The 12,302-nt window shown below is 44.4% G+C and overlaps 1 protein-coding gene across 4 annotated transcripts in view; it reads right to left on the bottom strand.

Moving 5' to 3' along the window:
- Positions 1 to 12,302, bottom strand: part of TRAF3 (TNF receptor associated factor 3) — a 94,930-nt gene that overhangs the window by 26,267 nt on the left and 56,361 nt on the right. For all 4 annotated transcript variants that reach the window (XM_083734848.1, XM_083734847.1, XM_083734846.1 and 1 more), the window contains 3 exons: positions 7,288 to 7,392; positions 5,394 to 5,561; positions 3,696 to 3,776 (listed from right to left, as the gene is read on the bottom strand). In XM_083734848.1, coding sequence (XP_083590974.1) covers positions 3,696 to 3,776; positions 5,394 to 5,561; positions 7,288 to 7,392 — 354 coding nt within the window. The remainder of the gene's footprint in view (positions 1 to 3,695; positions 3,777 to 5,393; positions 5,562 to 7,287; positions 7,393 to 12,302) is intronic.

The raw sequence follows: 12,302 nt of genomic DNA on the forward strand, positions 1-12,302 counted from the left end.
AATAATGACCATGCTCCTCACGTTCAGAGATTCCTGTGGGACTGTTCCCCACCATTTTGGGGGGCGGGACTGAAACCTGTCGTTTCGTAGTATATTACTCATGAGAGAGCAGGCATTAATTACCGTATTTTTCGCTCTATAAGACGCACCAGACCACAAGACGCACCTAGTTTTTGGAGGAGGAAAACAAGAAAAAAAATATTCTGAATCTCAGAAGCCAGAACAGCAAGAGGGATCGCTGCGCAGCAAAAGCAGCAATCCCTCTTGCTGTTCTGGCTTCTGGGATAGCTGCGCAGCCTGCATTCGCTCCATAAGACGCACACACATTTCCCCTTACTTTTTAGGAGGGAAAAAGTGAGTCTTATAGAGCAAAAAATATGGTATATGCTCTCTTTCTCTCTCTCTCTGCTCCCGACCTCTGCTCAGCACACACACTTTGACTTATGACAGGCCTGCTCCCCCAGTTTGACAAAATCACCTCTGTCGGTCGTGTTGTTGTGCTAAAATATTGATGTCTATTAGTATGTCCCGATATCAATACTGAGCATTCTTGGGGTGCTCTTGACTCTAGGGTCAGATTCAACAGAATCTGGCACAACAAGACTTCCCTCTCATTTGAACTCCCCCCAAATCAGCTCAGGAGAACCTCAGAACAGCATGCAGGGGAGAAACAGGGGAGATGGTTCCATCTGGCAAGTGAAATTCTTGTGTTGACGGAACAATCAGCTTAGCATGACGCTAAGTTAGCATCTTCTAGGGTCTCAACTTCCATGTCAGTGGACCATTAGTCAACAGGCTTAAGGATGTTATCTCATAAGAAAGTTAACATCATTGATCCATACAGACAGCTAAATAGTATGCCTTACCAGACCATCACAAATACTATCCCCCCCCCCTATTTAATACCAATAAACTAATGTGGAACAACACATGACGCTGGTCGATGTATTTCCATAAATGTGGATGATGTGAGGTGCATTTATGTGTTCGTACGAAAATGTCAAATGAGAACTGAAGGGCAGAATATGGGTTGCTCCCAGAGATTTTCTGCTAGGGCCTTCCTTCCCCGCAGTTTGTTTTCAGTTTTGGACATGGTAGGGCACGGGCAAGGAAAAAATGGCTGGACAGTGTTGCAGGGGAGAAGCAACGGACAACAGGCAATAGCTGCTCTACCTCTTCCACATCTTCCAGTTTTACCCTGCAATCCCATAGGATGTTCATTCTTACTTTCTGCAGCTAGATGTTTATCCTAAAGACTGTGTAATGAAGTCACTCTTAACGCTATACTTGAAAATGATGGTTACAGGAGCTGGATCACCTCTTTAAAGTTAAATTGCCAGTGCATAAGTTTTGTTCCCAGTGACAAAAAAAAATCCACAGGTCAAATTAAGTGTAGCGGGAGATGTCTGTGCGTACACAATATCAAATGCAAAGGGTGGTTGTGACGGCCGGCCGAGCCAGACCAATCTGGTGGTGCAGTTCCCCTGAAACTCCACCAGAGTACCAGAGCCTCTCTCTGATTGGCTACAGAGTCGGCTAGTCACACAAGGGGGAGGAGCAGCACTTTGAGAGAGAGAATAAAAGGAGCGGTTTCAGAGGGAGAGAGTTAGAGAGGGCTAAGGTTCAGGTTATGTGACAGGGCTTGATTTGAGATGTTAGACAGGGTTTAGGTTGAGAGATAGGGCTTGATTTAAGAGGAGAGATAGGGCCGGATTTGAGAAGATGGACAGGGCTTGTTTTGAGATGGGAATGAGACTGAGGGAGAACTGGTCCTGAGTTCAGTTAAACATCCACACTGAGGAGACTATCCATAGCGAGAGGACAGAGACTCACTGCTTAGAGGGTCTGGGAAAGGAATACAGACAGGAGTGTCCTGGGAGGGTTGTGACTGAACTGGGAGAGGGAGAACCTGTGGGAATTCAGGCTAGCGGCATCTCTTTCTAGCCAGGAAGGGAGACTTCTTCTAGGTCCAAAACTCCCAACCCAGTAACAAGGGGTGAGGTGATTCCCTGGGTCTGTTATGCTATTATGAAATACCTCAGGAGTGAGATTAAGTGAGTGGGTAAGTGGGGGACAGTGCCCCTCGCTCATGAACCAGGGTAATAAATCTGTGAAGGAAGATGTTGCAATAAAAGTATTTAATGGAACCGCCTGCCATAGCTAAGTAGCAGAAAGTGATTTAAGCATCTTACCAGCTGATTAATAGCAGCTAAGGTTTAAGAAGAGCTGTGCCTATACTAGTGTATTTAAGCCCGTGACATCTTTTCTGCCCACTTCTAGTAATAAGTTAACTTCTCTTTGTTGAATACACTTTCCTTGTTTGTTTGATCAACTCCTGACTGGGACTCTAAATCATTAAGTTTTCCCTCACACAAGTCCACCCCGCCCTCCCGACCCCGTGATAAATTTGCAAAACTCTGTATTAATTGATGTACGGTGAGGTGTGCACGCTATATTTAATAGGGGGCAGTTAGCGGGGTGAGTCCGCCACATTATTAATTGGTGATAAGCGTCTGGATGCGCTACAATGAGGTAGTTCTTGTTGGGGTTCTTTCAATTGCTGTTGAAAATCTGGTGTCCATGTTTCCCTTATCTTGCACCTGCAGGTCTTGTAATTAGTGTTTGAAGGTCAAAGTGACCTGGCAAAAGTGTGGTCGTTCTTGGGTATATTAAGAGGGGGCCATGCATTGCCTTCTTGCTTTGCTGCAAGAAAGATCTGCCAGATTGATACTGAACTCTGTGCTGGATGTATGTTGTGAGTTATGCTTGCTTTGCATTTGAAGCCTGCACCTTCTACTACGGATCTAGTGGAAGCATATAGAGTATTGAAACTGCCTTAAAGCTTTGGACCTGGTCAGTAAAGGACTGAACTGACTGAAAAGCTGGGAGTCCGACTGAATTTCTTCCAGCACAAACTGGGGAGCTGCACACGTTTGGTACATGCCATACGCCAACAGTCCTACTGGTGCAAAGACTTCTGGTTGCATAAAGGAACTTCCCATCCCCAACCCCCTAAATCCATTTCAGGGCTTCTCCCAACCATCCAGAACAGATATATGGGGAGAGCGCAGAGGTGCACAGAGAGCGTAGAGAGCAGGGATTTGTACTCACAGAAATCCTTGTGCTAACGGAACTGCTTTGTTGGGTACTACACAAAACATTTTTAAAAACTGGGTCTTTTGTAAAAAACAAAACAAAATCCAGCCTCAACGTTGGAGAAGCAGACTGCAAGACTACATATTATGAACTCTTATTCAAATTATTTTAGGGTGTTTTTTTTTTAAAAAAAACAACTTTTAAAGCATTTAAAACTACAACTTAAATTCAGAATACGAACACCACCTAGATGATGCAAAGGTTACACGGTGCCGAGAAATTCCTCTTTGATACCTGCAGTAAGCATTTTGAATTTAGCTCTAACTATGACTGAAGCGATGAGAAAATAGATGGGATCAACGCCAAAAATTTAGGAGAGGGGGAAGCGGAATTTGCATTACAAAATCAGAGAAGTCTATAGAGATTTCTTTATAACATTACAAAGGTTTGTTTCCTTTTTACCAAAAAAAATATGCAAAAGCACACTAGAGCTGCTTCTCGCACATTATTACTAAGAACAACATTCTAAGCAGAGTAATATGACAGGCTATTCTTCATTCTTTCATTTTCATGAATGGCTGTGCAATATGATCTCTTACCTCTTTTCTCAGGAGCGCTGAAACGCTACATTTATGAGGACACGTGACCATGACGCAAGGGCAGTCTGCATCTTCATGTTTCTAAGCGGAAGAAAGGGAAAATCACACACTTGAAAGTCCATTAATAATTTTCGCAGGAGGACATTAAAGAACCAGCACGTCTCTCCTTCGTAATTTACATCTCAAGACTCTGATCTTCGGAGACATATAGCGGTGTTTATGAAGTCATGCAACCCTCGTTACTAAAGTCACACTTAGAGCATCAACACACTTATTTCCTTTCTGATATAATTCACAAGGGTGCACATTATTTTAAAACGAATTATTAACGTAAATAAACTAAAAACCCTTGCTTCCAGCTGTAGCACACTCTTCAACCTCGGGTCCCCAAATGCTATCATCATCATCACCACTATTAGATTTCTTCCCTACAACTTCTCTCTCCCCCCCCCCAACTCCATAAAATATTAACTGCATGGATTTCAGACTATACAGCTGCAATTCCAATGTTATAGTTTTAAACCATTTTAATTTTCATTGTATTGCATTCCTTAGACACAGTTGTGATTAGGTGATATATGAAATCTATAAATAAATAAATAAATAAATAAATAAATAAATAAATATCAGACATGCACATGGGGGTGGGGGCTGACACCGTGAATTCACAATTCTCTGTGTTGTTAAGTTTATTTTATTTTATTTATTATTATTATTATTATTATTATTATTATTATTATTATTATTATTATTTATTCTACCCTATACCCTCAGGTCTCAGGGGAGTTCACAATATAAAATAACAATATAAAAACACAAAATACATAATGAAAACAAGAACAACAACAACAACCCTATAATCCCTAACACATTTTAAAAGGGCACTGGATGTCAAACAACCAAACACCTGGTTAAAGAGGAAATGTATTTTGCCTGGTGCCTAAAGGTGTATAATGAAGTTAAACTAACTGATTAATTAACAGGCTTCTATTACACTGGTCATCAGTGCAGATACCAGGGCATGAAGCATAAAGCAAAGCATTTGAAATATAAGAGACAATAAAACAAGTTGACAAAACGGAAAAATTAGGAACCAGTGCAAAAGTCGCCAGGCTCTGGAAAGCTATGGAAAATCGGTTTGTTAGTTCTTGAGCTACAAAGGGGATTTCCAACTCTGCGATGCATGCAGTCTATGAATCCTTGAGTTCTAGCTAGCAGAACAAAAGATATTTAAAGATCTTGTTTGCATAACTTTGATTCCCTTCCCTCCCCACCAAAAAAAAAACCCCTTCCGAAAGGGCAGAGAGAATTGTTTGCTTTCTTTCATTTTCAGAATGTCACTGGAAGGCTGCCTGATATGATAAAACATGGATGGGTTTATCTTGTGACCAAAACAAGAGGCGCCTCCAAGGATCAGCTGTTAATTAAGAGCAGGTCTCCTTTTGATCAGCTTAAAATGTTTCTTCAGTAAAGAGAAGAGGTGGCTTCCTGCACTGGGCACAGTGTCCCATTCACTGTGGATCAGATTAGATTCTAAGCAGAGATCACAGCTTCTATACTACAGCACCATTTGTGGGTCCAAATGCCTCCCTACCGTTAAAAAAACAAGAACCCTTTTTAAAGTTCCTGCTATACAGAAGTTGAAAAAGCAATGGCAACTTTTAGCAATGAACTATTTTAGTGAAAAGCAACACTCACCTGTATCATAATCATTGGGACTTGGTTTTTACAGTATTTACACGTTGTTTCCCGATATTTACAGGTCTTCTCTACGTGGTCTGGCAAGTCTCTTCGCAGTATTTTCTCCTTACAATCAGCCCGAGGGCATGGAAGCTCTTCAAACAGACAGTCATTTCTCAGGTGGGTCTGAAGCAAACATGTACCAGGCGGTCATGTACACTTTTGGGTTTCACATTTTCTCACTTTAGCCATTAACAGGTGAATCTTACCAAGTTAACTTAAAGAGAGATAGCACCACTCTTTCTCAAAATCAACCCTTTCCCTCGTTTCAGATTAAGTGCAAATATAGTGTATTTTTCGCTCTATAAGATGCACCAGACGATAAGACGCACCTAGTTTTTGGAGGAGGAAAACAAGAAAAAAAATATTCTGAATCCCAGAAGCCAGAACAGCAAGAGGGATCTGGCTTCTGGGATAGCCTCTTGCTTTTCTGGCTTCTGGGATAGCCGCGCAGCCTGCATTCGCTCCATAAGACGCATAACCCCTTACTTTTTAGGAGGGAAAAAGTGCATCTTATAGAGCGAAAAATACGGTAACTAACCAGCACAAAGCTGGAAAAATCTCAAGACACCTGGCTACCTACACACCTGCGGTTGCCACCCAGAAAAGCTTTAAATATGACTTTTGAAGAAGTGGTGGTTGGTACCTTTGAGGCGAACTCCTAAATCTTACCAAAGTAGCACCTAGAAAAGGTAAGGATGTTTCCCAGCTTTGTTCAAAAAAGCAAAATATTGGTACCTGACATCTTTCGTGACCACACAAATCCTAACGGCACAGTTCCAAACACCTTGCCTCCTCTACCCACCGTTCCAAACGCTTCCTTTTCACACACATTTAATGAATTAAATGCCCCATCTTTCCTCCCAAGGGAGCTCAGGATGGTAATCATACAAGCAATAAAACAATCAAAAAGTCGAAAAAGCAATTCCAATAGATGCAGATGAAAATGTAGGTTCTGCCAACGATGCTTGGATAACCAGTGCCTTTTCTCACATTGCATTAGGAGCTGGTTTACAACACCCCCTGCCAGATAGTCACTTTATTCTGGTGCTTTGGTTTTGATCTGACAGGTCACAAACAGTGACTGGAGTGTGACCTGACTGAGGGCTGGACCAGGAGAGAAAAAGGAGGGGGAGTAAGTGTTGGGAAAAGCAAGAGAAAGATGCTTGGTCTGTTTTTTTGAGGTCTCAAAATCCACCCTTAATGTTTTCAACAGGGAATGATATTCGAGGTTTCGTAGTCTAGAGGTCATTCACCGCTCTGCTTTCCAACATTCGTTCCCTCGTTTTGGTTAATAGGGTGGACATGTTTGCACATCACAATAAGCCAAGGTTTCTGGCGTGCCGTAGTTTGCCTTGGATGAACGGCACGCTTGCACATGCTGCCCAATCACTCCCTCCTTGTGCATGAGCCAGGAAGCAAAACAAGCAGCTGCAGTTAAAAACTAGCTTCCCATCGCATCCAAACTCAGGACTGTGGTTGGCTCCTCCCTAACAGGCTAGGATCTGCTAAGCCTATTGACTAACCATGGCTTAAGTCAATATCAAACCACGGCTTAAGGTTGAGTAGCAACCCTGCCTTATTAAGGAGAAATAAACGAGATGTAATGGGAAGCCATTCTTAGATGCAACTTCCTTTTTCATTTCTCCCACTTGCACCAGGGGAGGGGTGATGCAGGAGCACCTGGGCAGCTCGTGGGTATTAAAGTGCATAACTGAGAAACCTTAGCTTACCTAAATGTGCGAACGCAGCTGCAGGGGAACTTTAGTTAGTTGACCACAGAACACAGACCACACCATTCTGTAAACTGGGGGGGAGGGGGGAGTAATTGCAAGATATTCCAACTACTTACAAGCAACTGTCCCAAGGTCAATTGTTCTCTGCAACCTTTATTTTCATTCCTGCAGAATATCTGAAGGGCAAGAAGCTCCCTCCGACAGCAATTATCTTTAAATATCTAGAATTAAGAGACATTTAACAGATGGTTATAGCAGTGGTCCAAGTCTTCACACTATTGCAGCTCTGCTGCATGATTGTAAGTGGCTGACTAAAAGGCCAGCTTTTTAACAGCTATATAAAGACACACAGAGATTCGCATGAAACGAGGAAAATTGTTTTCAGAGCAATTTCTTGAGAACAATATCGGCTAACACCAGTTTTGAGCACGGGTGCTGCTGTTGTCACCTCGTGCCAACAGGCTATCAATCAGCACAATGAAAACATCCTGATTTCTGCATGCACAGCAAGACAACAGTGTTGCTGCAATGTCCAATGTAGCCTGGGAAAGAGCTCTTTTTTATTTATATCATGTTCTTCTGCTGTGCTATGAATACAAGTCTGAAGGTTGTCTACACTTTTAGAACACTTGTTTCTCAGCTCAGATAATTTGCCTTTTTTATTAGCAGGCGCACGAGTACAAAAAGCTAGGACACAAGCAGGTTTGCTCTTGGTTTTGTGCAAAGCAACGTGAATGAAGAGCTACAAATTTTTTAGCTGGCATCCCAATGAATCGAAGGGGAGAGCATGACTGGCTATTCCAAATTAAATCAGAAGATTGCTACTGAATATTCTCTGTAGGTAACCTTTCATATCCTCAGCTGGTACAGATTTATACTTTAAAAAGCCCAGCCATGAAGAAGCCTCTTAGACTGAAGACACTGAACAGCCACAACATCACAAAAACTGGGGAAGAAGGTTCTGAAGTGATCTACATTATTTGACCGTGTTATTCCTCACCTAACCTTTTGCGGGGATAATGAAGTGGCAGACCACAGACCACATCAGCCCAACTGGCACCCTTCCAAAGGGACTACAATTCCCATCATCCCTGACCAATGGGCCATTGCTGGTTGGGGCTGATGGGAGTTGAACAACATCTGCAGGGCACCAGATTGGGAAGGCTAGACTACATACACCAGTAAACCTGCTTTTATCTTGTATTTTAATCTGTGGACCGCCCTGAGATTTTAGAATGAAGGGTGGTATATAATAAATAAACAAAATTAACTGATTTTGAATCACCCAGACAGTTTTCTAGGCACCATGGAGCCAAGAGAGCCTGAGTGAAGTCAATGAGCATTCATTCCTTCTGACCAATATGATGGCCACAGGTTTATTGTGGTGTATGCACAGACAAAATGAGATCACAGGTCACTGATATGGTCCTCTCTACATATGCCTCCCAACACAGGTTGGAGTTGAGGCTTGGGCTGATGACACCTGGAGAGAACCAGTGTCTACCCCATCACAGGTGGCAGAACACACTATACTTCTTGTGGCCCAGCAAACACCCAACTCTCTTTTCTGCAGACCACACAGACCCAAGTTTAGAACATCTGAAGATAGGACAGATGGCCCGTGGGAAAGGAAATCGGCTTTATGATGAAACAAAAGCCTACACTGGGTTATAGAAATCTGCCATGAGCAACCAGGGAGGAGAGAAACGCAATAGGACAGTGAAGAGTGTGCACCAAAAACGCTCTGTAGCCAAAATGCAACAAGCTCAGCTGCAGTAGCAGCAAAGGAACAGAGAATGAGAGAAGGGATCAGGTGGCCAAACCCATGATGGAGTGAAGAAATATGAAAACAACCACAAAACAACAGTTAAGATTTGTCTTTACTATGCACTGGAGAAGAGTCAACACTTCTAAGAAGCCTCCAGCTCAACTAGCTTTGGCATGGTGACGCATTATCAATTCCCACCTCCCTTCCCGCCCTCCACTCCAATAAGGAAGTAGGAGGAGTCTTCCTGGATGATGTCGTCAACAACTGCTGACCACTGCTCCATGTGGCAAGTCATCTCTCTACAGCTTCTTGAGGAAGAAAATTCCAGACTGGCCTTTGGCTGCTCCTGAGGATGGCAGAGTACAAGAGGGATAGCTGCCTTAGTGGATATTTGCTTGAGCAACAGGGCCTCCCTGAGCTGTTGCTCACCTTGTGTTTCGCCATTTTCCTGCATTATGTTGGGATTCACGTTTATGTGCCTCTATGGGCATTAATTGCCCTTGAGCAGGCACCTTCGATTCTCTGGACCAATGCCCAGTCTGACGTCAATGCTATTGTTATAGCCTCCCTAAGTGTCCAACATTTGGCCCAGGTGCTTGTATTAACTTGCTTGGGTATGGTTTTGGAATGTGAGGTGTGCCTTGTGCCACCTACCTCTGATCCTACACTGGTCTTGATCACAGATCATTGACCATAAAGCCTTGATCTTGACACTGATTCATAGACCACCTGGTTTTAAGGATTCAGTCCTGCTGGGTTTTCAAATGACCCAATTCTCACAACAGTGCAACGGAGGCATGGGGGTGGTATCGACAGCCGTCCTTTCTCCTACCCTGCATGTTTCAAATACAACTACTGCAGTCTTGGTGCCCAGCTCCGGTCTGGATACCAGGATTACCTTCGTATGAACAGTCTCAGTATCCTGCTAAAGCTGTAGTACCTAGAGCATTTCTTGGCCGAATCCAGTTCAAGCCTAAACACCTGGCATCCCTTGGATCTGGAAGTCTCAGTAGCCAAGCACATGCCTTGGTACCTAGAGTGTTTCTCTAAACTGGCAGTCTTGATGTTTGACTTGTATTCTGGTCCTACGGTTCCTCAGCACCAACTCATGCCTAGTGCTAGTCCCAATATCTAGCCTCTCTCTGTCCTGACAGGTTTGAATCCCAGCTCAAGTCTCAGTTATTGGGGTTTTTTTAATGCAAAGTTTCTCTGTTTACATTCCAATTTCAGTACCTAACATTTCTCAGCAATGATGGTTTCAGTGGCAAGTCCCATCCTTTGCCCCTGATATCCAACTCTATCCTTGGCATTGCGTGTTCTCTGGACAAAGGGTGTTCAAGCTTCAGTATCTCCTGTCTTCTCATTAGTGGTCGCTCTAGGACCCGGACTCAGCCTTGGAACCTCGCATCCTCTACATTTTATGGGCTCAATGTGGGCATCTTCTTTGGTACAGGTGGCCTTGACACCTACGATGGGTGTCCCTGGGTGGGCATGAACCACCAACCTACTTCAACACCTAGTGGCCACTGGTGGCCTTGACATCTGGCCTATGACTTGGTGCTCATTACAGAGGCAGTCCCAGCCAAAGCCCCTGTGCTCTACACTTCGCAACCCTTGGCGTAAAGCACATACAGTTGAAATGCACTCAACAACATAGGCGCCACATTTTCTGGGTACATAACTGCTTTTCCCTGAATGATCTGGGTTCCCAACAAGTTCTAGCACAAAGTGTATGCTGTAAGGTGAGAGGAACCTTAAAATGTGGCCCTCCTTGCATCTCCATCTGGTCCTTGGGGGTCTCACCTGTCACCAGCCTTGCTTAGTGCCTTCCTGGAGTGCTCTTGCCTGACTAAAATGTCAACAAAGTTTTTTGCTTGCCATGATGGGAGGCAGGTATGCGTGTCTACAAAACCTCTGGCTTTTGCACAATCGTCAAGAGTTGCATGCAGCTTTAAGTCTGGCCCCACATGCCACTGGCATCTGGTCCCCAGAAGCCTGACCATGAGCAAAGGCAGCTCTAGGGGCCAAAATTGCTCCCTACCCCTGCTGTGCAGACTTGCTCCAAAAAACCTGTAGCCTTGTAACCTGGCTTCAATCCTGGAGCGTGCTGCCTTCGCAAGGGGCGTTTGGGTCTGTGATCCATACCACAACATCTAGCCTTCTGCTATGAATGCTTTATTTGCACAGCAGGCTTTCTTCTACTCCTTCTGCGCTGTCCGCATGCTCCTCAGCATCCCTCCGATTTGATTCGCCTTCAAGTGAACTTCATCAGCAGCCCACGTCTCCACAGCCCTTTGTTAGCCTCTATCTGCATGACTGCACCTCTCTGGGACTGCGGAATGCAGCATTATTCTCAGAGACCGCATGCTGTTGACTACCTGGCTGTATGTATCGTTAAGGCTCGAGTTCCTACCTGCCTGTCATTCATTAGCCTCATCCCAGTAGCAGCAGAGGAGCTGTCCTTACGAATCAAAGCAGATTACACCACAGCTACGTGTCTCCTGATCAGGGACAATGCGCACCAGCACACTTTCTGCATAGGGAGCACCTAACCTTCTAGGGCTTCTGGGACATGCCCTGCGTGTTTTCCTTCAGCAGATGCACCTGCCCAGCTTGAGTGTCAACGCAGAGCCACTAACTGGTGCAGCAGGACCAGAAGCAGGGTTTTCATGACAGCCTCAACCATCCCGCCAACTTTTGCCTAGTGACAAATCTCCATCAGATGATCGCTGCCAAGCATCACCTGCTGGCTTTGCTACAAGACGAGTCAATACTTGTACTTGAGAGGAATACCTGATCTTTCATCGCTGGATGCAACTTCATCTACTTTCCCCCATGGGGACTGGACAAACTCCACACTAGTAAAATGTGAAGAGACAAGTCATTCTAGTTTTTAACCACATTGATGCTGCCATAGGGCAACTATCTGCTTCTCTGGTGAATTGACCATGACTCTATAAACCTTCTACAGCTTCCCTTTCTTGCATGGAGCCACATCCATGAGGCTCTATTCAACTGCACAAGCAAAACGATTTCCACTTGTGCCAAGGGACTTCCTCCTCTCCCCCCTCCTCTTTCCCCCACAACCCCCAAATCTGCTCCAGTGTGTTGTGGGAACCTCCACAATAGGTTTAGGGAGTGAATGGGGTGAAGAACATTCTGAGGCATGAAGAGAAATCATTGCACTGATGAAACATTCCCCATAGCACTCTTGTGAATACAACCCATGATCCTCAACGCTACTAGCTCCTATGTTCTTGGGGAGAACTGCAGGGGTAGCCAATGTGGTGGGGTTCTCCAGAAGTTGTGGGACTACAACTCCCATCATCCTTGGCCATCGTCTCCACTGGCTGGGGCTGATGG

This window comes from Podarcis gaigeae (assembly GCF_964106915.1).
Source record: "Podarcis gaigeae genome assembly, chromosome: 1".
NCBI lineage: Eukaryota > Metazoa > Chordata > Lepidosauria > Squamata > Lacertidae > Podarcis > Podarcis gaigeae.